The following is a 26,933-nucleotide window of genomic DNA, read 5'->3' on the forward strand; positions in this document are numbered from 1 at the left end:
TGTCGCGTCCTGGCGCAGGGACGCATGACGCACTTCCGCGTGCGCCACACACCCTGTCTTAGTCGGGTGCGCGCGTGCGGGGCTGTTTCCGGGTTAGACTCAGTGGACCGAAATCTGGCCAGTGGGTGAACCTGGCTAGCCTCTGTGACCGCGGAGGCGCGGAGCTAAGCGGCTGGGATTATCCGGGGCAGACCAGGGACTTGACCAGCTAAACACCTCCGTCGGTTCGGGGCGTGGACGGAGCCAGGCTAGCCGCCTGCTCTCCCGAGTCAGGGCTGCTGAACGGCACAAATCCATCGGTGCGACTCCTGGTACCCAGACCGGGAGGCCGTCTAGTCACGCGCGCTCCGCGTTGGGCGAGAGCTGAGGAGCCGGCGTCCCTGCGAGCGACTCAGCCCCGGGACGGTCAGGTGCCTGGGGCCCAGGACCCGCACCTGTCTTCGTGCGGACGCATCCCTCGCGGTCTCTCCGCAGCCCGCGGGTCCTGCCCCCTAGGCAGCGCACGAACGTGGGCGTGGGGATGGCCACCAGTTTCCGGCCAGCTTCGTGCTGGGTAAGTAGAGACTTTCCGTGTTTAAAAGTCGACTGGATACTGAGGGTGGCCACGTTGATCTCTGCAGGGTTACTCCCGGGAACTGAGCTCACGTTCACCTGTAATTGTGTCCATAGTTCACTAGACTACCCTCCCCGCCAAACCGAAGCTCCTCTAAAGCTCACCCAAGCTCTGGTCCTGCAGAAACGTGCCTCGTGGTAATCTGTGACGGGCAATTATACAGCACTTCATTGCCAGCTGCGGGCCCTGAAATCTGAGGATCCTCCATCTTTTCGTGTTTTCTACAGAAAGTTGTCTTACGCAGACCGTTGGAACTTCGTTGGAGAAATTACCAGTTCCTCCTCGTTCGTTTGGCCAAATGCTTGTTTATGGAGTGTCTTTTTGTGTGCTGAACTCTAGAGCTGGTGCTGGCAATGCAGAGATAAGTTATGTATGTTCCTGATTTTAGAGGAGCTTTGGTTTGGTGGGGAGGGTAGTCTAGTGAACTGTGGACACAATTACAGGTGTATGAGTAGGGAGAAAAGGCTGGGAGCGGAGCTCGAGAGTCCAAGAGGTAAGGGGCGGGCCAGGGGATCATCTGGACTTTATGAATGATTGACGGAGTGAACCAGAGGGGAGACTTTACAAGGGACTTGATTGCCAAATCCATTGCACTCGGTGAGTGGTGGCGACGACGTTGCCGGATGTTGTGCTCTGCCACTGAGCTATACAGCTGGAGACTAGGAAAGCTGTTAGAAGAGGGACCCTGGGAGAGACTTTCGCAGGTGTTGAATATCCAATACCTATATTTCAGCCTGTAACTCACATGGGAGGTCTAAACTGGAAATATCTAAAGACACCTTACTGTATTCGTGGAAGCTCAGAGTGTGACCAACTAGAACCCTCAAGAGGACCGAGGTGAGGACTCAAGTTAATGAAAGGAAAGGACACAGTGAGGAAGGCTGTGGTGCTAAAGAAGTGAGAGAAAGTTAGGAGTGGATATTTCCCCCCTGTGAGTTTGTTCCTTTGTCAGAGATCAGTTGACTATATTTATATGGGTCTATTTCTGGGCTCTTTATTGAGTTCTGTTGGTCTATTTGTTCTTTCACTAATACCACACTACCACACTGTCTTGATTTTTGTAGCTTTAAAATAAGTGTTTTTTGTTGTTGTTGAGACGGAGTCTCGCTCTGTCGCCCAGGCTGGAGTGCAGTGGAACAGTCACAGCTCATTGCAGCCTCGAACTCCTGGGCTCAAGGGATCCTCCCGCCTCAGCTTCCTGAGTAACTGGGATTACAGGCACGTGCCACCACATCTGGCTAATTAATTTTTTTTTCTTTTTTTGGTACAGATAGGGTCTCACTGTGTTACCCTGGCTGGCCTGCAACTCTTGGCCTCAAGCACTTCTTCCTCCTTGGCCTCTCAAAGCATTGGTGGGATAACAGGTGTGAGCCACCGTGCTCAGCCTAAAAGTCTTGAAGTCAGGTTCATTCTCCCAACTTTATCCTTCTGCTTCAGGATCCTGTTAGCTAATCTAAGTCTTTTGTCTGTCTAAATTTTATAATCAGTTCGTTAACATCTGCAAAATAACTTGCTGGGATTTTAACTGACAGTGCATTGAATCTGTAGATCAGGCTGGGAAGAGCTGAAGTCTTGAATATTGAGTCTTCCTATCCATGAACATGTTATATCTATCTAGTTCTTAGTTTTCATTCAGCAGTGTTTGGTAGGTTTTCTCATATAGATTTTATATAATATCATTATATATTTTGTTAGACTTACGCCTAAGTATTTCATTTTTGTGTGTGCTACTGTAAATGGTATTGTGTTTTTTATTTCATATTCAGCTTACACCTGTGTACAAGAAAGGGGTTGACTTTTGTACGTTAACTTTGTATCCTGCTGCAACCTTGGTATAATCACTTAGTTCCAGGAGTTTTTTGGTGATTTTTTTTTTTTGAGATAGAGTCTCTCTCTGTTGCCCAGGCTGGAGTGCAGTGGCGCGATCTCGGCTCACTGCAACCTCTGCCTCCTAGGTTCAAGTGATTCTCCTGCCTCAGCCTCCCGAATAGCTGGGACTACAGGCTCGTGCCACCACACCCAACTAATTTTTTTGTATTTTTAGTAGAGATGGAGTTTCACCATGTTAGCCAGGATGGTCTCGATCTCCTGACTTCATGATCCGCCCACCTTGGCCTCCCAGAGTACTGGGATTACAGGCGTGAGCCACCGTGCCCAGCCACTATTACTATTTTGAACAGACTAGGTCAACTAAGAATAAGAAAAATTGCTAGGTATGGTCAGGTATGGTGGCTCAGGCGTGGTAGCTCAGGCCTGTAATCCCAGCACTTTGAGAGGCCAGGGCAGGTGGATCACGAGATCAGATGTTCAAGACCAGCCTGGCAAACATGGCGAAACCCTGTCTCTACTACAAATATAAAAATTAGCCAGGTGTAGTGGTGTGTGCTTGTAGTCCTGGCTACTCAGGAGGCTGAGGTATGAGAATCGCTTGAACCCAGGAGGTGAGGGTTGCAGTGAGCCAAGATCGTGCTACTGTACTCCAGCCTGGGTGACAGAGCGAAACTTCATCTCAACAACAACAAAAAAAGAAAAATAGCTAGGCATGGTGGCTGACGCCTGTAATCCCAGCACTTTGGGAGGCTGAGGGCAGGAGGCAACTTGAAGCCAGGAGTTTGAGACCAGCCTGGGCAATGCAGAGACCTTGTCTATACAAAACAACAACAACAACAAAAAACCAAGTGTGCTGGTGTGCACCTGGAGCCCCAGCTACTTGGGAGGTGAGGTGGGAGGATCACTTGAGCCCAGGAGTTCAAGGCTGTCGCACCACTGTACTCCAGCTTAGGCAACAGAGTGAGACCGTCTCAAAAAAAAGATAAGAAAAAAGTTTTAATTTTACTTTCACTTATTCTTTCTTTGATGTTCTCAATTTTTAAAATGTATATCTGTGTCCGGGCCTGGTGGCTCCTCATCTCTGTAATCCCAGCACTTCGGGAGGCCGAGGCGGGCAGGTCATTTGAGGTCAGGAATTCAAGACCAGCCTGGCAAACATGGCGAAACCCTGTCTCTACTACAAATATAAAAATTAGCCTGGTGTAGTGGTGCGTGCTTGTAGTCCTGGCTACTCAGGAGGCTGAGGTATGAGAATCACTTGAACCCAGGAGGTGAGGGTTGTAGTGAGCCAAGATCATGCCACTGCACTCCAGCCTGGGCAACAGAGTAAGACCCTGTCTCAAAAAAAAAAAAAAAAAAAAAAAAAAAGTTGTATCTGTTTCTGACCTGTATTTTCCTTTTCTGCCCAGTTAAGGCAAGTTTACTTGTAACAACAATAAATTATCTTAGTTTTTGAGAAAGTCTTTCTTTACTTTTGAAGGATAATTTTGCAGGGTACAGAATTCTGTTTTGATGGATTTTTTTTTTTTTCTCTAAACAACTTAACTGTTCACTCCATTTTCCTGCTTGTGTGGTTTCTGTAGGTAAGGTATTTTTTTCCCCCTCAGGCTTATCTTTGATTTTTTGTGTTTTAAAAATGGTATGCCTACATGCAGGTTTTTTGGCATTTATCTTCTTGGTATTCTCAGATTTTCCTCCATCTGTGATTTGGTGTCTGACATTACTTCAGCAAAATTTTCAGTAATTATTGTGTCATATATAGATGCTCCTTGACTTAATGATGTGGTTACATCCTGATAAACTCATCATAAATTGAAAATCTCTTTGTCAGAAGTGCATTTTTGACTTATAATATATTCAACTTATAATAGATTTATCCAGGTGGAGCCTCATTGTAAGTTGGGGAATGTACTGAATGTGTATTGCTTTTGCGCTGTTGTAAAATTGAAAAATACTAAGTCAAATCACCATGCGTCAGGCACCGGCTGTCTTTCTTCTGTTCTTTTCCTTTCCTTCGGGTATTTCCATTGTGCATATCTGTACCTTTTATGGCTGTCCACAGTTCTTGGATATTCTGTTCTTTTTTTTTTCCCCAGTGTTCTCTTTGCTTGGAGGTTTGATTTTTTCGCTCAATCTCATGCTGTCTACATAATACATAGCCGATCAAAGGCATTCTTCACTTCTGTACAGTGTTTTTGATCACTAGTATTTCTTTTTTTTTTTCTGTTTGGTTTTTTTTTTTTGAGATGGAGTCTCGCTCTGTGGCCCAGGCTGGAATGCAGTGGCCGGATCTCAGCTCACTGCAAGCTCCGCCTCCCAGGTTTACGCCATTCTCCTGCCTCAGCTTCCCGAGTAACTGGGACTACAGGCGCCCGCCACCTCGCCCGGCTAGTTTTTTTGTATTTTTTAGTAGAGACGGGGTTTCACCGTGTTAGCCAGGATGGTCTTGATCTCCTGACCCCATGATCCACCCGTCTCGGCCTCCCAAAGTGCTAGGATTACAGGCTTGAGTCACCGCGCCTGGCCTCTTTTTTTATTTTTGAGATGGAGTCTCACTTTCTTGCCCAGTCTGGAGTGCAGTGGTGCGATCTGGGCTCACTGCAGCCTCCACCTCCCGGGTTCAAGCCAGTCTTGTGCCTCAGCCTCCTGAGTAGCTGGGACTACAAGTGTGCATCACGGTGCCTGGCTAATTTTTGTATTTTTAGTAGAGACAGAGTGTCACTGTGTTGGCTAGGCTGGTTTTGAACTCCTGACCTCAAGTGACTGCCTGCCTCGGCCTCCCAAAGTGCTGGGATTACAGGCATGAGCCACTGCGCCTGGCCTGCCCATCTATTCTTGCATGCTGCCTACTTTATTCACTAGAGCCCATAACATACTAATCATAGTTGTTTTAAGTTTTCTCTGATACCTTCAACATCCCTATCATGCCTGGTTCTGATGCTTCCCCTGTCTGTGTGTGCTTTTTTTTTTTTTTTTTTTTTTTGAGACGGAGTTCAGGCTGGAGTGCAGTGGTGTGATCTCGGCTCACTGCAACCTCCGCCTCCTGGGTTCAAGCGATTCTTCTGTCTCAGCCTCCTGAGTAGCTGGGACTACAGGTGCACGCCACCGCGCCTGGCTAATTTTTTTATTTTTATTTTTATTTTTTATTTATTTATTTTTTTCTTTGAGATGGAGTCTGCTCTGTTGCCCAGGCTGGAGTGCAGTAGTGCTCTCTTGGCTCACTGCAAGCTCCACCTCCCGGGTTCACGCCATTCTCCGGCCTCAGCCTCCCGAGTAGCTGGGACTACAGGCGCCTGCCACCATGCCCGGCTAATTCTTTTTGTATTTTTAGTAGAGACGGAGTTTCACCGTGTTAGCCAGGATGGTCTCGATCTCCTGACCTCGTGATCCACCTGCCTCAGTCTCCCAAAGTGTTGGGATTACAGACGTGAGCCACCGCACCCGGCCATTTTTTAATTTTTAGTAGAGATGGGGTTTCACCATATGGCCAGGCTGATCTCGAACTCCTGACCTCAGGTGATCTGCCCACCTCGGCCTCCAAAAGTGCTGGGATTACAGGCGTAAGCCACTGTGCCTGGTCACCCTGTCTGTGTTTATTTGCCTTTTAGTATTGCCTTGTCCCTTTTTGTTCGTGGCTGGACATGATGTACTGAGTAAAAAGATTTACTTTTAATAGTACTTTACTAATATGGTGGTGAGATACCGGGAAAGGGGGAGCATTCTGTAGGCCCCTGATTAGGTCTGTCTCTTTGTGAGCCTGTTCCCCTGGACTCCGAACCTCACAAGTATTTCCCAGGCCACCCCCACCCCATCCCTTAGATGGGACAGGATGGAATTTGGTATATTCTTTCCTCAGGTTAGTTAGGCTCTGACAAAACCTTAGTAGATTAGGCTCTGGGAACCTGGTTGAGCTCCTGAAAATAAAACTCAGAAAAGCTTGGGACCTCGTCTCCCTCCACTCCTACCATAAGTGGGTCCCCCTGGACTTTTTTTTTTTTTGAGACGGAGTCTGGCTCTGTCGCCCAGGCTGGAGTGCGGTGGCACGATCTCGGCTCACTGCAAGCTCCACCTCCCGGGTTCACGCCATTCTCCTGCCTCAGTCTCCCGAGTAGCTGGGACTGCAGGCGCCTGCCACCATGCCTGGATAATTTTTTTGTATTCTTTTAGTAGAGACGGGGTTTCACTGTGTTAGCCAGGATGGTTTCGATCTCCTGACCTCGTGATCCACCCACCTCGGCCTCCCAAAGTGCTGGGATTACAGACGTGAGCCACCGCTCCCGGCCCCCTCGGACGTTTTAACTTCAGACACGTACACACCTAGCCTCTGGCAATTTGTCAGTTGCAGTTCAGGTATTTCTATCCTGACACTTTCTCACAGAGGTTTGTGCTCTGGTAAGTACTGTGTTTCTGCCTGTCTCTAATTTTGGGGACAGTGGTTTGCCCTGTATTTTCACTTCTCTTTCAGATCTAAGAAGAGTTGTTGATTTTTCAGTTTGTTAAGCTTTTTACTTGTTGTTAGGACAGAGTGGCTGCTTCCAGGCTCTTTACATGCAGAACTGGAACTATTAATTTTTGATGATACAGTTGCTATTTTTCTACGTTCTCTTAGAACACAATTGTCTCTTATAACCACCCACCCATCCCAATCCCCTTTCTCTCCTCGGAGGTAATCGGTTTGGTGGATATTCTTCTAGGTCTTTCCCTATACATTTTTAATGCAGATGTTTATATCCTTAAAATGTTTGTGTTGGTTTATTTTTGTGAAGTTGTATGATACTCTGTTGTATGAACATTTCATAGTTTGTCTCTTGTAATCATCTATTATCAACATCAGTGTTTAGGTTGTTTTCAGTTACGGGCTATTTTCAATAACACTACTACGAATATTTTTGTACATTTCTTTTGGTAGACATCAGCTGTCATTTCTGTTAGGCACATACCAGGATTTTTCAGCCTCAGCACTATTGACATTTTGGACTGAATAATTCTTTGTTGTGGAGGAACGTCCTGTGCATTGTAGGATGTTGAGCAGCATTCCTGGCCCCGACCCATGTAGGTGCCAGCAGCACTGCCCCACTGTGACAACCGTAAATGGCTCCAGACATTGTCAAATGCCCCCTGGGGGACAAAACCTCCCTCTTACCCATTGAGAACCACTGGGCACGTACTTACGAGTGATACCGTGTCAAATGCCCCCTGGGGGACAAAACCTCCCTCTTACCCATGGAGAACCACTGGGCACGTACTTACGAGTGATACCGTGTCAAATGCCCCCTGGGGGACAAAACCTCCCTCTTACCCGTTGAGAACCACTGGGCGCGTACTTACGAGTGATACCGTGTCAAATGCCCCCTGGGGGACAAAACCTCCCTCTTACCCATTGAGAACCACTGGGCGCGTACTTACGAGTGATACCGTGTCAAATGCCCCCTGGGGGACAAAACCTCCCTCTTACCCATTGAGAACCACTGGGCGCGTACTTACGAGTGATGCCGTTGAGTCACGGCGTACATACATTTACATTTAGTACATACTCTCGGTTTTCCAAAGTGGCGAAATGACTTCACATTCCCAGTACCAGGAATTGAGAGCTGCATTTGCCCTAAATCCTTTTTTATTTTCGTGGAAAAGAGGTTTTCCACTTTTCAAAAGATTGCACCACTGTAGTTGATGTGGGTGTGTTGCGTAGGCGTTAGCAGTATTGCTGTCACCATGTGCTCACTGGACAGTAGCACAACCCCACGAGAAGGGTGGTTTGCTCTACATCCTTAACAGGCTTGTGTTGGCCATTGTCCCGCTGATGCTCATTTCAGGGATCAGTTGTTCGTTTCTAAATATCTCCTTGTTTTTTTTTTTTTAATTCCAATTCTCTTTTTATTCTCTTTATATAACTTCTCTGTATTTTAAATACTTATATAGTTATGTATTATGATAGTTATTTGTAATATTACTTGTCTGCTAACATCGTCTGGATCATCTGTGCGTCTGGATCAATTATCTGCCTATTCCTTTTGTCAGTCATATTTTCCTGCCTCATGTCTCAAAGTTTTTAATTTTTTGCTGACATTGTTTTAAAAGGAATAACCACAGAGGCTAAAGTTTACTGTTGTGGGTTTTTTTTGAGATGGAGTCTTGCGTTGTCGCCCAGGCTGGAGTGCAATGGCGTGATCTCGGCTCATTGCAACCTCCGCCTCCTGGGTTCAAGCAATTCTCCTGCGTCAGCCTCCCCAGTAGCTGAGATTACAGGCACCCACCACCATGCCTGGCTGTTTTGTATATTTAGTAGAGATGGGATTTCACCATGTTGGTCAGGCTGGTCTCGACAAACTCCTGACCTCAGGTGATCCACCCACCTTGGCCTCCTGAAATGCTGGGATTACAGGGGTGAGCCACCACGCCTGACCTTACTGTTGTTTTATATCAGAGGATATTTCCCCTTTTCTCTGTCATGCAGTAGGGGAATGGCTGATCACTTCAGTTTAAACAGGAATTGAGCTGTTTAGGGGCTGGACTCTATTACCTGTGGCTTCGGGTTTCTGGATGGTGTATTTATTGCAGGCTCGTCTCTACTGGTACTTTGTTTCTGGAGCACCTTGAGGCTGTGGGAGACTCAGTCTGCCATTCCAGCCCAGCCTGCAGCTTCTTGCACTGACCAGTACTCAACACATGTCCCATGGGGAAAGCTCACTGCCCACTGGGGCGCATCAAAACCTTCACTGGTTTCTCTTTCCCTATCCTAGTCCTCTGTCTGGGCTGAGCCCTTCCTTCACTGCCCTCAAGCTGAGCAAATGACCCAGGTGGGCAACAGCCAGCAATTTTAGCTCACCTAAGAGCAGCTCTTTTCTCTCTGTAATTTTAGTTTATTTAGTCCTCCTTTCTTCCACAGGTCTCTGGTTTTTTAAAAAATAAGAGTATTTAAAATTTTCTAGTTGTAGCAGCAGTAGTCCAAGCATATGATTTTATTTTACGTTAACGAGAGTTAGAATTATTAGATGAAATACAATGAAAATTTTTCTTGGTATTTTCATTGAGAATTTATCAAATTTGCAAATTAATTTGTGGAAAATTAATATCTTTAATTAATTAATTATTTATTTATTTATTTGAGACGGAGTCTCACTTGCTTTATCACCCAGGCTGGAGTGCTGTGGCACGATCTTGGCTCACTGCCAGCTCTGCCTCCCGGGTTCATGCCATTCTCCTGCCTCAGCCTCCTGAGTAGCTGGGACTACAGGCACCCGCCATCACACCTGGCTAATTTTTTATATTTTTAGTAGAGACGGGGTTTCACTGTGTTAGCCAGGATGGTCTCAATCTCCTGACCTCGTGATTCGCCCGCCTCGGCCTCCCAAAGTGCTGGGATTACAGGGGTGAGCCACTGCGCCCGGCAAAATTAATATCTTTACCGTATAAGTCTACTCATCATAAACATGGCATATTGCTTCAATCTCTTCTGTACTTACATATTTTATCATGTGTATTTTTTGTTAGGTTTTCCTGCATTTTAAATATTTTTATTTCTAAGTACTTTCTAGATTTGTTATGATCACATAGGCATTTTCTTATTATATTTTCTAGTTGGTTACTGCTAATGTACCAAAAAGCTGTTCCTTACTGATTTGTTTAAAAGTGCTACCCTGTTGACTTTTCTTACTGGTTCTCATGATTTTTTTGTTTGTTTGTTTCTTACAAAGAAACATTTGATAGGGACTTCCGAACAGAAGCCATGTCTGTGTCTCAGGTGGTAGCAAGACAAGATGGTGGATCCCTGCACCCCCAGACCCAGGGCATCTAGACCATAGGGAGGGGTGGTTCAGAAGGGATGTGTAGACAGTTGAAGTATGGTTACATCAAGGTTGTTTGACCTAAGGGTAGGATTTATGGTAAGTACCTGCTCTGACACAAGGAACAACAGATGAACTGGAAATCTTCCAGGCCTTCCCAGAACAGTTCATCAGAAGCCCACGTGGTGGATGAGCTTCCAAGCTGGCTTTGGCCTTCACACTTCACCTCCCAACCCAGCTTTTCTATCTTAGGCACCCTCCTCTGAACCTTAGGGAGGGTGCTTGATATGGCATAGCTTTAGCAGCAGTGCATTGCAGTGGAAAACACATCAGGCCCAGGAGGATTCCAAATTAAGGAGATTCACAGGGTTGTTGAATCATTTCTGGTCTTCAGGATACTATGACTTTGGTTTTCTCAGATGAAGTAAAACAATGAGAGATACATAATAATTTGAATAGTAGAAATATAATGCCCGCAAGGATTACAAACGAAAGAGAACTTTTGATTGTGCCGGAACAACAGCAGCAAATAACCTATTCCGTTAATGGGCCAACTAAAAGTATCATGAAGAAAACGAAAACCTCATTCCTTTTTCGGGACTTCTTGTAGCCAGGAAATAATTCAGAATTAGCCCAAATTATAGGCAAATAACAAAAACTCAGAACAGCAATCAGAATCTAAAATTTTCTGTCTCCAGTTTTCCTACTTCTACCAAGAATAAATCATAGCAGGACCAATTTATTTGCAAATAAATTTTGGTCTCATACTTGGCCTGGTTATTTGCATAAGAATGGCAAGAATAGTGACCAGCCATGTAGGCTTCTTTTAAGTTGACTTTACTGGAGCTTTGAGATGGGTGTACTCTCACCCAGACTAGAGCGCAGTGGTGTGATCTCGGCTCACTTCAGTCTTCGCCTCCCGGGTTCAAGCAGTTCTCCTGCCTCAGCCTCCTGAGTATCTGGAATTACAGGTGCCTGCCAGCACGCCCGGCTAATTTTTGTATTTTTAGTAGACAGAGGGTTTCACCATGTTGGTCAGGCTGGTCTCGAACTCCTGACCTCATGATCTGCCTGCCTTGGTCTCCCAAAGTACTGGGATTACAAGCGTGAGCCACCTCTCCCGGCCTTGCTGGAACTTTTATAAGGAATTTTTGATTCGGCTTTTTAAAAGCTTAGAAGGCCAGAAGCCAACCTAAGGATTTGCCGCTCGACTGTGCTTGTAACACCTGTATGAATTCCTGTCTTCTCGAGATCCCAAAATACCATGAGGTTCCTGAGCCTGTTAGAAAGTGACATTCTTTACTTGCCACAGGTCAGGAATCTTTAAGGTGGACAAGGTACCAGGCCAGTCTTTCCAAGGGGCTTTTTATCAGCTCTGTAAATCCAACCTAAATTTCTCAAAGCAGCCTGGTTATATCTGAAAATACGCCATTCCATTTGAGGCCTTGATACAATAACCAGTCTTTCCAATTGTGTCCTTTTGCAAAAGAAAACAGATTCTTGCTGAACTTATATAAATAACCGTATTATCATAAGATCAGAATACTCATGAATAGTTTCCAGATTTTGGAGAAATCAGGTAGAGAGAAAGGTAAATTTTGCTCACAAAAACATACTTTACCCAATTGCTCTAAGCTGTAAATAACTCAGAAAGATTCTTGACTCTTCTTTAATCAGAGCAGCAGCCTTCCAAACAGGATGTCATGTGTTCACCTTGGAACTGCCATCCACAAGTCAAGCAGCTCTTTGCCAGTCGGGTGAGAGCTGTTTATCAGGGACTGTAGAATCCAACAGCTGTTTACATAGTTCCAGAGTCAGTGGAACAGAAGCCATATCTGTGTCTCAGGCAGCTGCAAAACAAGATGGTGGATCTCCACCAGTTCTCATTTTATCTCAGCTGATTCTCTTAGTTTTTTGTTTGTTTGTTTGAGATGGAGTTTTGCTCTTTGTTGCCCAGGCTGGAGTGCAGTGACGTGATCTCGGCTCACTGCAAGCTCCGCCTCCCGGGTTCAAGTGATTCTCCTGCCTCAGCCTCCTGAGTAGCTGGGACTATAGGCGCCACCACCACACCTGGCTGATTTTTTTGTATTTTTAGTAGAAATGGAGTTTCACCGTGTTAGTCAGGATTGTCTCGATCTCTTGACCTTGTGATTTGCCCGCCGCAGCCTCCCAAAGTGCTAGGATTACAGGCGTGAGCCACTGCCCCCAGCCGTCATGTGTTTTTAAAGGAAATGATTTTAATGGTTCATATAAAGTATGATATTTTCTTTTCCTTTCTTTTTTTTTTTTTTTTTTTTTTTTTGAGATGGAGTCTCGCTCTGTCGCCCAGGCTGGAGTGTGGTGGCACAATCTTGGCTCACTGCTAGCTCCGCCTCCCAGGTTCACGCCGTTCTGCTGCCTCAGCCTCCTGAGTAGCTGGGACTACAGGCGCCCGCCACTACACCCGGCTAATTTTTTGTATTTTTAGTAGAGATGGGGTTTCACCGCGTTTGCCAGGATGGTCTCGATCTCCTGACCTCATGATCCACCTGCCTTGGCCTCCCAAAGTGCTGGGATTACAGTTGTGAGCCACTGCTCCTAGCCAAAGTATGATATTTTCTATAGGTTTAGGGAAGAAACACTTTATTGTGTCAAGGAAATTCCTTTTACTTTTAGTTTGCTTTAAATTCTGAGTTTTGAAAGTGTTGATTTTTTTTTTTTTTTTTTTTGAGGGTCAGTCTCGCCCTTGTTGCCCAGGCTGGAGTACAATGGCGTGATCTCAGCTCACTACAACCTCCACTTCCTGAGTTTAAGCGATTCTCCTGCCTCAGCTTCCCGTCACCACACCTGGTTAATTTTTTTGTATTTAGTAGAGACAGGGTTTCACCATGTTGGTCAGGCTGGTCTCGAACTCCTGACCTCAAATGATCTGCCTGCCTCGGCCTCCCAAAGTGCTGGGATTACAGGCATGAGCCACCGTGCCTGGCCAAAAGCGTTGAATTTTATCATGTTCCTTTTGTTATGTCTATTGAGATGATTGACAGTTCTCCATGAATGTGCTAATGTGACTTATTTTATTGTTTTTTGTTTTTTAAAAATGTGGACTATCCTTTAATTCATTGGATAAACTCTTGGTGTAGTTTGCTATGTACGTATGTACAAATACATGCTATGTGTGTATATATATATACACACACACACACAGCATTAGATTTACTTTACTAATATTTTTAAGTATTTTAATCAATGTTAATCATAAATGAGGTTAGATTACAGTTTGTGCTGTCCTTGTTTTGTCTATAGGGTTGTGCACCTTTGTGTGATGCATTATACAGGTGTCCCATCATTTCACAGCTCTATGTCAGATGAAATATACTGGGAATTTTCTGTTCTTTGGATGGTGTTAGAAGTTTTGTTAGTGTGGGACTGTTGCCTTTTTGGGAAGAGTATACTTTTGATCCTTTGACTACTACTTCAGTTTTTTAAAATGATCATCGACTAGTCTGTTTTTCTTTTCTTTTTTTTTTTGAGATGGGGTCTCACTCTGTCATCCAGGCTGGAATGCAGTGTCACGATCTCTGCTCACTGCACCCTCCGCATCCCAGGCTCAAGGAGTCCTCCCGCATCAGCCTCTCAAGTAGCTGGGACTACAGATGTGTGCCATACTCAGCTAATTTTTGTATTTTTTTGTAGAGATGGGGTTTCACCATGTTGCCTAGGCTGTTCTTAATGAACTCCTAGACTCAAGTGGTCCACCCATCTCTGCCTCCCAAAGTACTGGGATTACAGGTATGAACCACCATGCTCTAGCCTGGTTTTCCTAATTCTTGCTGGGGTAATTTTGGTTACTTTTATTTTCATAGAAAAATCTCCACTTTAAGTTTTCCAGTTTATTGGAACAAATGTATAAAAAGTCAGTTCTGCTATTTTGTTTGCTTTGACGACATGAATTTGTTTCCACACTATTGGTATATTAAGGAACAATGTGAGCTTTCCATCTGATTTCAGATAACCCTCTTTCCACCACCATGTAATAACTGGTCATTTTCAAGGTAAAGTGTCATATTTATTGTAGTGTTTATATGTTTGTTAACCATTTAGCATGTATAAAACTGCTACTGTTTTTATCACGTTCTAGGTTCTCTTTTTGTGTGTCACCGGTATTATGCCTTTACCCCATTTTTCCCATAAGCCCTATGGCTTTTTATGCAACTGAATGGTGTGATGTTTTGCAGCGTGTGCATCCCGTTACAGTAGAACTGTTTATCATAATCTCTTGTGAAATTTTAAGTCTCTTAGAGTTTGTGGACTGCTTCTTGGTCATAAAATTTTCTTTTAAAATTTTCTTTTGATCATGCTAGGTCAATTCAAAATTTTTACCATTATTTTGTATTTTATTTTTATTCTCTTATTTATTTATCCATTTTGAGATGGAGTCTTGCTCTGTCGCCCAGGCTGGAGTGCAGTGGCGCGATCTCGGCTCACTGCAGCCGCCACCTCCTGGGTTCGGGTGATTCTCCTGCCTCAGCCTCCCGAGTAGCAGGGATTACAGGCGTGCGCCGCCATACCTGGCTAATTTTTGTATTTTTAGCAGGACGGGGTTTCGCCATGTTGGCCAGGCTGGTCTTGAACTCCTGACCATAGGTGATCTACCCACCTCTGCCTCCCAGAGTGCTGGGATTACAGGCAGGAACCACCATGCTCAGCCTATTTTTATTCATATCAAGCTTAAAGAAATAGTAAAAGGCTTTAAATAAAATAGATAACAAGCCTCCTGGTCTACTTGCTGCTCCTGGTCTACCCACTCTTTGCTCTGCACCTTTCCTCTTCCATCCTGTGTCCCCAGAAGCAGCTGCTTTGGGCTCCATTTCCTCTTCTGGTGTAGACCTCAGCTTCTAATATGGTCACATCGACGTGATGTGTTTCATGTTTCTTCTCCCTCAGATTTAAAGTAACCAGCTTGACGAGTGGCCTGAACATAATAAGGGCACAGTAGTGTCTTCATGTTTCTCATCACAGTCTCAGGCTTGCTCTGTCAGCCCTTTCTTCCCTAGTGGTCGTTGTGAGGAGAGCTGATGATGCTCTGATCACAGTCTTGTTTGTTATTAACTCTCAGTTACTTTCAGGTATGGGAAAGTTCAGGCCACACTCTCACTCCAAGCTCTTGTACATCCTGTCATTCTAGCCTGCACAGGGGAGATGGAGGAGGCTTGTCTGTATTCCCACCCCATTTACTTGTTGCCCTCCGGTGGGGGCTCCTTCTGGGTTGGGATGGGAAGATCGGTGGTTAGAGGAGAAGATACAAAGGCCCGTGTTGTGTGGTGGTCAGTACCCAGTGTTATGACGGGCATCTGTGGGGTTTGTGGGGCTTGGTTAGAGCCTCTGACAGGGCTCTACCCAGCAGTTCCGTGATGTATGTGATTCTTTCTCTCACTGCTTGCAGACTCACCCAGAGGTCCACTCACTGCCTCTTCCCCTGGGGTCTCCCTCCTGCAAGTAGTGCTGCCGAGGAGGGGCCTGCTAATGAGCTCAAGTGTCAAGTTCAGGAATCTTCTGGGTGTTCTTTGGGCCCAGGGAAACAGTGCCCTGCCTGAGGTGAGCTGCAGGGAGACGGTGCCCTTCCTGAGGTGAGCTGCTGAGCCCTCACTCCCCTGCTGCCTTTTAAAAGTCCCCCTGCAGTCTGCCTTCAGAATTTTTTGCAGGAAAGCAGTTATCGGATCCTTGTTTACTTAAATTCTTAAGCACATGTCAGTTCCTTCTGAAAAGTCCCCAGATGTAGCCTGATCAGTTCTTGCAGACGTCCAGGTTGTGTGTGGGGCGCTTGCACAGTCCCCTTTTCTTGGAGCCCCTCGTGTTTGAGAGGATGGATACCGGCTTCCCTTTATTCCCACGTGTTCCTAGCAAGGTCACTTTTCTCCTTCAGTGACTCACTTCTGTGGACTGCTTTCTGGTTGGATCTCCCCCATCTTCAGTCATTCATGGACCAGTTATTCACTATCTTCTTTCCTCCCTTTGTTATCCCCAGGCTTCTCCACCTCTTTAAAGGGGAAGTTCTGTAGTTTGCTTGGCCAGGCTGCTTGGTGTCCTCCTGGCCCCCCTTCTGTCTCTAAGCGTGCCACGGTGTCTCTATGAGGTTGTGTTCTGGCTCTGTCCCCACAGGATGCCCAGAGTCCAGCCACTGCTTATCATCCCCATCGCTGTCACCTTGGCCCAAGCCGCCTTCTTCCATTGGACTAACACAGTTGCCTCCTAACTGGTCTCCCCGGTATCTCCTCTTACAACCCCCTCCGTCTTCCACAGCAGTCAGGGTGATCTCCTCAAAATACGAGTCAGAGCGAGAAGCCTTTCATTGCCTTCTCACAGCACTTGCATTTCTGCCCGGATATCATCTCATCAGAGAGCTGCCCTGATCCCCCTGTCTGAAACAGCACCCGTGCCTCCCTCTCTCTCATGACCCTGTCCCTTACCTGCTCGGATTTTTCGTTTGTTTGTTTTTTGTTTTGAGACAGAGTCTTGCTGTGTCACCCAGGCTGGAGTGCAGTGGTGCGATCTCTACTCAACTGCAACCTCCACCTCATGGGTTCAAGCGATTCTCCTGTCCCAGCCTCCCGAGTAGCTGGGATTGCAGGCGTGCACCACCACATCACGCTAGTTTTTGTATTTTTAGTAGAGACGGAGTTTCACCATGTTGGCCAGGCTGGTCTCGAACTCCTGAGCTCAGGTGATCCGCCCGCCTTGGCCTCCCAAAGTGCTGGGATTACAGGCGTGAGCCACGGTGCCCAGCCTGGATTTTGTTAAGAGTACTTAGCACCACTGGCATGTTAGGTAGTCATGTGTTGGCTGAGTAACACCCACCCTGGAGACCCTAGGTGGGTGGGACCTGGGAGCCTAATTCGTATACTGCTTTTAGCTATTTTCAGTTCACACCTCGTTGTCCTCATGCAGGATGACTGTTCCCAGAGCTTTTAGGGCTTCTGTGGGAGAGATGGTTTGCTGTGCATCAGCTTACCTCTGGAGAGCTTCTGCTCAGGGAAGTCAGTTACCAGATTTTTGGCTTACTGTTTATTAAAAATTTATCAAAATATCTTACTGGCTTCTGTTTACGTAGTTCCCTTTTTTCTTAGAGGTGTGTTTGTGCATGCTATATTCCTGTATGTAATTTAAATGAGTCTCAGATAGAGGAGGATACTGATATGACGTCATGTTTAAATCTTCTCTCCATTCTCTCTGTTCCTACTTTCAAATCACATTTAGTCTCCACCTCAACCTCCCTAATAAATCTTACAGCTTTGTAGGTGTTTTGATTTGTGAAATTATATATTGTAGAAAAGCCATCTAGCATAGAAGAATCATGGCCGAGTATTGGTGAGCCAGTAGGGATGGTGACCCACGCGGAGGTGCCTGAGCAAGAGGAGCTGTTGGCTGTAGTGAGACCTTCATGCTACTTGGGATGCATAAGAAATGCCTTTAGCGGCCGGGCGCGGTGGCTCAAGCCTGTAATCCCAGCACTTTGGGAGGCCGAGACGGGCGGATCACGAGGTCAGGAGATCGAGACCATCCTGGCTAACACGGTGAAACCCTGTCTCTAAAAAATACAAAAAAAAAAAAAACTAGCCGGGCGAGGTAGTTGGGCGCCTGTAGTCCCAGCTACTCGGGAGGCTGAGGCAGGAGAATGGCGTGAACCCGGGAGGCGGAGCTTGCTGAGATCTGGCCACTGCACTCCAGCCTGGGTGACAGAGCGAGACTCCGTCTCAAAAAAAAAAAAAAAAAAAGAAATGCCTTTAGTTTAAGCCCCTTGAGTTAAACTGATGTAAAAATGCAATTATTTTGTGCTAATTCTGTGAGTATCAGCTTTCATTGATTTAGCATTTACCTGATATCTTTTTTCATTTATTGTCTAATTTGTATTTTTTTCTTTGGTGTATCTCATGAGTTTCAGACTGTCTTAGTTATGTTTTCAGTATGTTTCTTCTAACATGAATGTGTTCTTTGTCAGTCGGTTTTTTCTCTACTGTTTTGGAAGCTCTACTTCCTCCGTGCTCCCTCCCTACATTTTAGTGCTCGATTGTCTCTTAAGTCATTCGCAGACCCACTGAACGTTTCCCTTTAAACCAAAGTCTATGCAGTTGCATTTTCTCTTTTCCCAAGTGAAAGATGTTTCTTTATACCTTCATTTTCTATGATTCTCATCTATTTGCATCACACACATGCTTAAGTCATATAGCTGATAATAATTTTAGTTCAGATGTGTTTGAATCAATATTTAGATTTACGTTCTGCTGCTCCACCAATTCTTTCTGTGTCTTAATGTTGTCTGTATAGGGTGTATTTTTTTTTAATTTAAAAAAGTTGTTAAATTTTTTTTTAGAGACAGAGTCTGGTTCTGTTGCCCAGTGTAAAGTGCAGTGGCACAGTCATGGCCAACTATCGCCTCAAACTGCTGTGCTCAAACCATCCTTCCACCTCAGCCTCCTGAGTAGCTGGGACTACAGGTGTGCACCACCATGCCCACACATTTTTTGTTACTTGTAGAGATGGGGTCTAACTATGTGACCCAGGATAGTCTCAAACTCTTGGCCTCAAGTAATCCTCCTGCCTCAGCCTCCCAAATGCTGGGATTATAGGCATGACTACCACACTTGATGGATATAAATTTTCCAGGTGCTTGTATATTTGAAAATGTCTTTTATTTTCCCTTATTCTTGCCTTTTAGTTTGGCTGGTATAAGATTTCAGCATCAGCATTGTTTTTTCTCCGTACTTTATTTCTCTCCCACTTTCAGGAAACATTGTTCTTTCCTTTTAGTTGGTTATCAGGTGTTCTCTATTTACTTTATTTTCAGACGTTTCATTACCATCTGCTTAAATTTGGACCTTTTTTTTTTTTTGGTTGACTTATCTTGCATTTCAATTGGTAGGTTTTTTATCACGTGAACTGCTGTATTTGTCTTCACTCCGGGAGAATTTTCAGGCCGTATTTCTTTGAACATTGCCCTATTATTTCTCTTATTTATATAAACCTACATTGGCAATTTTTCTATAAACTAGGAAAATCATTCCAGACTTATTTATTTATTTATTTGAGACAGAGTCTCGCTCTGTCGCCCAGGCTGGAGTGCAGTGTCATGATCTTGGTTCACTGTAACCTCTGCCTCCCTGGTTCAAGCGATTCTCCTGCCTCAGCCTCTTGAGTAGCTAGGCTTGCAGGCACCCGCCACCACGGCTGGCTAATTTTTGTAATTGTAATAGAGATGGGGTTTCACCATGTTGATCAGGCTGGTCTTGAACTCCTGACCTTGTGATCTGCTTCCCTCAGCCTCCCAAAGTGCTGGGCTTACAGGCATGAGCCTCTGTACCCGGCCTCCAGGTTTATTTTGTAGTCTAGCTCTTACCTGTTCACCCATTGTAGCCATCGCTATGGTTTGAATGTATCTTTCAAATTTCATATGTTGGAAATTTAATTCCTAAATTTATTCGTTGATGATATTTGGAGGTAGAAGGTATTTAGGATTTGACAAGGTCATCAGGGCAGGGACCCTATGATGGGATTAGTAGCTTTATAAGGATAGGAAGGGAGACCTGAGCTGGCATGCTCCCTGTCTCTCATCATGTAATGCCTTCTACCAAGTTACGACACAGCAAGAAGGCCCTCACCAGATGCCAGCACCATGCCTGTGGGCTTCCCGGCCTCCAGAACCTTGAGCTAAATGAACATTTTTCTTTATAAATCACCCAGTTTCTGGTATTCTGTTATAAAAATAGAAAACAAAGACAGCAATCTTTTCTGTGTCTGAAATATTTGCAGTTCCTTGAATTGACCAGGCTCTACCGTGTGTTCTGTGTGATGCTTGCTCCTGGTACAGGGACTGCAAATTATGTTCCAATCTATTTTTTTTTCTTTCTTTCATAATAGATTTGCCAGTTTTTCAGTTGGGCATATACAGAAACAGACTCCATTTCTGAATTTCCCTGCTGTTCCCTCCCAGCCCCCACTCTTTGCTGTTGCTTAGAATGCAGATGTGATGACTAGAGCCATCTTAGACTGGGTTGCCCTGGAAGTGGAAGCCGTGTAAGGTGGAGCAGAGATGGAAGCCCCAGACCAATTGCCTTCAGACTCCTGCAAGTAGAAGGATAAACTCTCTTGTTTATCCCCCTGTTCTCAGTTGAACCTCGTCCACACACCTCCTGAATTGCCCTTTCCACCCCAACTTCTTGAGGAACACATCATGAATCTTCTAAGACTACTTGAGTGGCTCTCTTCATTCCTGTGCAAAATGTACCCTGGATGTTTTTACCAAGGACTCAGAACACCTTATTTTGTTTGCATGTATAAATGTTCATTCCTATCTACAAGATAGAAAGCTTCTTGAAGACAGAACTGGATTTTATTCATCCTGAAATCTTCAGGACCCAAGAGAGTACTGGCAAATAGAAGCTCCTTGATTGATTTTTTTTTTCTTTTTTTTCTTTTGAGATGGAGCTCACTCTGTCGACCAGGCTGGAGTGCAGTGGCGCGATGTCGGCTCGCTGCAACCTCTGCCGCCCGGGTTCAAGTGATTCTCCTGCCTCAGCCACCTGAGTAGCTGGGATTACAGGTAGCCTGCCACTGCGCCTGGCTAATTTTTGTATTTTTAATAGAGACAGGGTTTCACCATCTTGGTCAGGCTGGTCTTAAACTCCTGACCTCGTGATCCTCCTGCCTTGGTCTCTGAATGTGCTGGGATTACAGGCGTGAGCCACCATGCCCAGAACTCCTTGATTGATTTTTAATTCTCTCACAGAGTAAATGCTAAACCGGACACAGGAAATAGTCGGTAGAGGAACATTTTTCCCTTCCCAGTTCCTCTGCATCTTTTCCACATCACCTAATGTAATTGCATCCAATTGAACAGGGTGTGTGTTATTTCAGGGATTATTGTCGTTCAAGGATATATCTATGGAATTCACCTGGGATGAATGGCAGCTACTGGATTCTACACAGAAGTACCTATACAGAGATGTGATATTGGAAAACTATCATAACCTGTTATCAGTGGGTAAGTACTCCGTCTCAACATCACATCACTCAGATAGTGAGTAATAAATTGCCATCCCTTTTTTTGTTGTTGACCTACTCTGGGATCTCTGAAGTGCTTAATGATTATGAACTTGAACTTTAGGGGTCAAATTTCCTTCGTCCCTATTTGTCCCTCACTTCCTAATTGTAATCTTTCCCCAAGTGAGATGAGCAGTTTTACTCTGTAGCTCTTGATTCCTCGGTCCTGTCCCTAACAGCCTGGTCCCCACCCTTTGTGATTTCCCATCAACAGGGTATCATGGTACCAAGCCTGACTTAATCTTCAAGTTGGAACAAGGAGAAGATCCATGGATAATAAATGCCAAAATTTCCAGGCAGAGCTGTCCAGGTGGGTGAGTGAGAATGAGGAAGGTGGGAGGCATGGGAGTGAGCTGGTGAGTACCTGAGGAGTGGGCACTCGCAGTGTTGTCTTCAGAAATTCTTCTGGAAGTCCTTGAGCTACTGGAGCTGACTCAGGATGAAGCCAGGAGCTCCTCAGATAAGGAAATCTCCGTCACTCTTCATATATTTGGGTTTTCTCCCCCTCACTGTTGAGAGGCAGGCAGGCCCCTCTTCCCTGAACTCTGCTCCAGGCTTGCTTTTGGGTAAGTTTGCCTCCTCCCCACGGTCATGGTCATGGGTTTCATTGGGCATCAAGACCTTTAGGGGATTTCTTTTTCCCCTCACTTGGTGTGGCTCGTGGCCCTCTATTTCCCTTTCTTTTATTTCCTCCTTTGCCTTTCACAGTTAAATCCCCTAGACTTGACTCACAGTCTTAGCCCTGATGTCCCCTGTATCTTTGAGTGATTTTATACACCTTCCACTTCCCTTTTGCGTTGTCCAGAGGGGTATTTTTTCCAGTTTGGGTCTCCTCTCCTATGTTGTAACTGTCGAAAGACTCTTCCATTCTGAAGGTTTAAGCTTTCACCCCAGTGTTGTAACATCAAAATTGAGGTCTTTCTCTTTGGCACTTGAGTCCTGGGTTTTACCTGCCTGTAGGAGCGCTACCCCATGCTTTCCCAGACTTTACTCTCAGTTTCAGAAATGGGGATTTCCTTCTAAAATTACCACTCTTCCTCAAAAGAAATAGCCAGAGTCCTTCATTTTCTTCCACAAGTTTCTTTCTTAGTGTTTCCATCTCTAAGGAGCAGTACCATCTTGCCATTCAAGCTGTTGACTCCTCCCCTTCTATGCTCCCACATTCAGTCCCTCAGCAAATCATCTTAGTTCTCTCCCATATGTTCCAAATTTCCTCAATTCCAGACATGTGTTAGGCCATTCTTTCATTGCTATAAAGAAACACCTGAGACTAGGTAATTTATAAGAAAAGAGGTTTAATTGGCTCAGAGTTCTGCAGGCTGTATGGGAAGCATGGCAACATTTGCTTCTGGGGAGGTCTCAGGTAGCTCCGGTCATAGTGGAAGTCAAAGCGGGAGCAGGCACATCACATGGTGAAAGCAGGAGCAAGAAGAGGTGGGGAATGTGCCACATAATATCAAATGACCAGATCTCACAAGAACTCACTGTCATGAAGACTGCACCAAGCCATGAGGGATCTGCTCCTGTGATCCGGATGTGAACACTTCCCACCAGGCCCCACCTCCAGCATGGGAGATTATAATTCAACTGAGACTTGGGCGGGAATAGGTATCCAAATTATATCAAGAAGTGTAGTTCAAATTATCTCATTCTGGACTGCTGCAATAACTGTCTAAAGTATTTCTCTGCCCTTTTCTTACTTTTTACAGAACAGTCAAACTGATCTTTTAAATGCAGAAGACTGAGATTTTCTGTAATTAAAAACCTTTAGGCTGGGCACAGTGGCTCACGCCTGTAATCCCAGCACTGTGGGAGGCAAAGGCGGGCGGATCGCTTGAGCTCAGGAGTTTGAGACCAGCCTGGCCAACAAGTGAAACCCCATCTCTACTAAAAATACAAAAATTAACTGGGTGTGGTGGCGAGTGCGTATAGTCCCAACTACTCAGGAATCTGACATGGAGGATCACTTGAACCCAGAAGGTCTAGGCTGCAGTGAGCCAAGATTGCTCCACTGCACTCCAGCCTGGATGACAGAGCAAAGACCCTGTCTCAAAAAAAAAAAAAATCTTAGAAATGTAAAGAACTTTTTGCCATGGTTTTGAATAATTTGGTTCTGCTTTCATTCATTCACTCAGTGGGTTTTAGCTATCCTGGCCTTTTTCTATTTCTTAAACTCTGTCAGTCAGGCTTCCTCCTCAGGAACTTTGTACTTGGTGCTGTGGCACGATCTCGGCTCACTGCAACCTCTGCTTCCCGGGTTCAAGTGATTCTCCTGCCTCAGCCTCCCTAGTAGCTGGGATTACGGGTGCCCGTCACCATGCCTGGCTAATCCAAGTGCCAGTTTTAAACCTCTATTTTAAAAACTATTTTTGATTACTGGTAATTTGCTGCCAGTTTTCACGAGGGGCCTATTTTGGTCTGTTTTGATTCAGTTCCCTTGCCCCCATGCTTGGTCAGTATTTCTTTTGAACCAATGTGGTAGACTTGTTACCAAAAGAGAAAGGTTGATTACATGACAGTCCTAATACTGTTTAATTCCATATCAGGTTTATGTTATGATTCAAAAAGGTATCTTTTGTTTGTTTTTTGTAGATGGGTGGGAAGAATGGTACCAGAACAATCAAGATGAGCTTGAAAGTATTGAAAGAAGCTATGCTTGTAGTGTGTTGGGAAGACTTAATCTGAGCAAAACCCATGATTCTTCAAGACAGAGACTCTATAACACACATGGGAAAAGTTTGACACAAAACTCAGCTTCAAGCAGAAGTTATTTGAGAAGGAATTCTGATAAGTTTCCTGGTTATGAAGAACCATATTTTCTTAAGCATCAAAGAACTCATAGCATAGAAAAAAATTGTGTGTGTAGTGAATGTGGGAAAGCTTTTCGTTGTAAGTCACAGCTCATTGTACATCTCAGAATTCATACAGGAGAGCGGCCTTATGAATGCAGTAAATGTGAAAGAGCCTTCAGTGCCAAGTCAAACCTTAATGCTCATCAGAGAGTTCATACAGGAGAAAAACCCTACTCATGTAGTGAGTGCGAGAAGGTCTTCTCTTTCAGGTCACAGCTCATTGTCCATCAGGAAATTCACACAGGAGGGAAACCCTATGGCTGCAGTGAATGTGGGAAAGCCTACAGTTGGAAATCACAGCTTCTTTTACACCAGAGAAGTCACACAGGAGTGAAACCCTATGAATGCAGTGAATGTGGGAAAGCCTTTAGTTTGAAGTCTCCATTCGTTGTACACCAGAGAACGCACACAGGAGTGAAACCACATAAATGCAGTGAATGTGGGAAAGCCTTTAGGAGTAAGTCCTATCTCCTTGTTCACGTCCGAATGCATACAGGAGAAAAACCCTACCAATGCAGCGATTGTGGGAAAGCCTTCAATATGAAGACACAGCTCATCGTACATCAGGGAGTTCACACAGGAAATAATCCTTACCAATGCGGTGAATGTGGGAAAGCCTTTGGTAGGAAGGAACAGCTCACTGCACATCTGAGAGCTCACGCGGGAGAGAAGCCCTATGGATGCAGTGAATGTGGGAAGGCTTTCAGTAGCAAGTCATACCTTGTTATCCATAGGAGAACACACACCGGAGAGAGACCCTATGAATGTAGTTTGTGTGAGAGAGCTTTTTGTGGAAAATCACAGCTGATTATACATCAGAGGACTCATTCAACGGAGAAACCCTATGAATGCAATGAATGTGAAAAAGCCTACCCTCGGAAGGCATCACTTCAAATACACCAGAAAACTCATTCGGGAGAGAAACCTTTTAAATGCAGTGAATGTGGAAAAGCCTTCACTCAGAAGTCATCTCTCAGTGAGCATCAGAGAGTTCACACTGGAGAGAAACCGTGGAAGTGCCCTGAATGTGGGAAATCCTTCTGTTGGAATTCAGGGCTTCGTATACATCGCAAGACTCATAAATGAGAAATCGGAATGATGCAATGTGAGAAACTGATGTTCAGGAGACTTCGGATAATATAGACAGGATTTACAAGCAGGAGGCCCTAAAACTACACTCATGTCAAAAATCAGAGAGGAGAGAGACCAATCATATTTGGGATGAGTGTAAAAGCTTTCAGAAATAAGTTGCAAATCTTTGTAGATGAAAATAGTGGAAGGAATGCGGAGCAATAAGTGTATCAGATGTTGTAGTATCATCATGAAGATTCAGAGAATTTACACGAGGAACACCTTATAAGTCCAATAAATTAGGGAAGCATTTTCCCGTTGAAAGTGTGTTCCATGGAAAGTCACATTCCAGATTTGAAGCTGTGTTTTTGTAAAATAAAATCTCATTATGAACAGTTGACTTTTCATGGTGGAGTATAAAGTTGTTTTTTAAAAAATATATGAATAATGTTCAGGAAAAACAGGGAACAGATTCTTAAAAGTTAAGGGATATTTCATATGACTTCCCTAAGTTAACACTGAAAAGTATTTCTAAAATTTTTAGTATTTTATATTTTAACGTAACTTGTTCTGTCTATCTAACTATATATATATATATATTTGATAGTTTGTGGAATAATATCCCCCAGTATTTTCCATATTAAATGCTAATTGTCTTTTCTTTTTCATAAGCAGATCTGGTGTTTATTACAGGGCTGCCGCTTAAGAGAACTCATTGTAATGAACGTTTATTATATTTTGCAGTTCCGTGCCTGTTGTCCATTGATTGACATGAGCACCCTTGTTTTCTCTGGAGAAATACCTCCCCTCTCTGGGGTGCTTCCTGTGGTAGTGTCTTTCAGGTATCCGTTCCACTAGCTACAGGTGAGCATTTTACCCATTGTTGGATAATGGTAATCTCTTTTTCAGAATTTTGAGTCTGTAATTCATTCACACGTGAACCAGAAAATGTGGGAACTCATTCAATCTTGTCCCAGAATTCTGTTGAGAACATCCATTCATTCTGGCTAATTGATTACAAGAATAACTGTGGATACTATCCCTTTAGAACCTGCTTCTCTGATCTTCTGTTGTTTCCTCACTTCTCAATAAAAATGTCTTTTACTTTTTGTTGTTTGGGTTTTTGTTTTTTTTTCTTAAGAAGAATGACTTTCTATTTATTTTTTATTTTTTTGAGACTAAGTTTTGCTCTTGTCCCCCAGGCTGGAGTGCAATGGCGTGATCTCAGCTCACTGCAACCTCCGCCTCCCAGGTTCAAGCAATTCCCTTGCCTCGTCCTCCTGAGTAGCTGGAATTACAGCTGCCTGCCGCCATGCCTGGCTAATTTTTGTATTTTTAGTAGAGACGGGGTTTCACCATGTTGGCCAGGCTGGTCTTGAACTCCTGACCTCAGGTGATCCGCCCACTTCAGCCTCCCAAAGTCTTGGGATTACAGGTGTGAGCCACCATGCCCGGCCGGCTTTCTATTTCTTGTAACCTAAGGGCTTTAACTGATAAGTTGTTGCCTTGGTAACATGTAGTTGACAAAGTGGGGTATATGATTTAGGTTTGTCTGTTTTTCCTGAGACAAGAAAATCCCATTCTTGTTTATATTTGAAGATAGCAACTTTTAGCCCATCATGTGAACTAGTGTTATTGTTTCTGTACACCTAGAATGTTGTAGTCCCTGATGCTGAAATTTTGGAAACACCGAAGAACTATAGCCTTTTA

General features: G+C 44.6%; 2 protein-coding genes across 2 annotated transcripts in view; both read left to right on the plus strand.

Moving 5' to 3' along the window:
* ZNF84 (zinc finger protein 84) overlaps positions 1-26,933 on the plus strand; it is a 270,997-nt gene that overhangs the window by 193,173 nt on the left and 50,891 nt on the right. The gene's annotated exons all lie outside the window — the stretch shown is intronic.
* On the plus strand, positions 45-26,332 carry ZNF26 (zinc finger protein 26). Its single transcript, XM_050747782.1, has 4 exons — positions 45-553; positions 21,115-21,241; positions 21,515-21,610; positions 23,893-26,332. Exons 1-4 carry the CDS (start codon positions 521-523, stop codon positions 25,236-25,238), a joined length of 1,602 nt encoding a protein of 533 aa, XP_050603739.1. The 5' UTR covers positions 45-520; the 3' UTR covers positions 25,239-26,332.

The sequence above is a fragment of the Macaca thibetana genome, chromosome 11 (assembly GCF_024542745.1).
Source record: "Macaca thibetana thibetana isolate TM-01 chromosome 11, ASM2454274v1, whole genome shotgun sequence".
In the NCBI taxonomy this organism is placed as follows: domain Eukaryota; kingdom Metazoa; phylum Chordata; class Mammalia; order Primates; family Cercopithecidae; genus Macaca; species Macaca thibetana.

Bases quoted from the DNA above. Each gene is read 5' to 3' on its own strand.
- ZNF26 (XM_050747782.1), top strand. From the start codon at position 521: ATGGCCACCAGTTTCCGGCCAGCTTCGTGCTGG. The intron at 554-21,114 runs GTAAGTAGAGAC...GTGTTATTTCAG, and splicing joins TCCGGCCAGCTTCGTGCTGG to GGATTATTGTCGTTCAAGGA. The intron at 21,242-21,514 runs GTAAGTACTCCG...TCCCATCAACAG, and splicing joins TCATAACCTGTTATCAGTGG to GGTATCATGGTACCAAGCCT.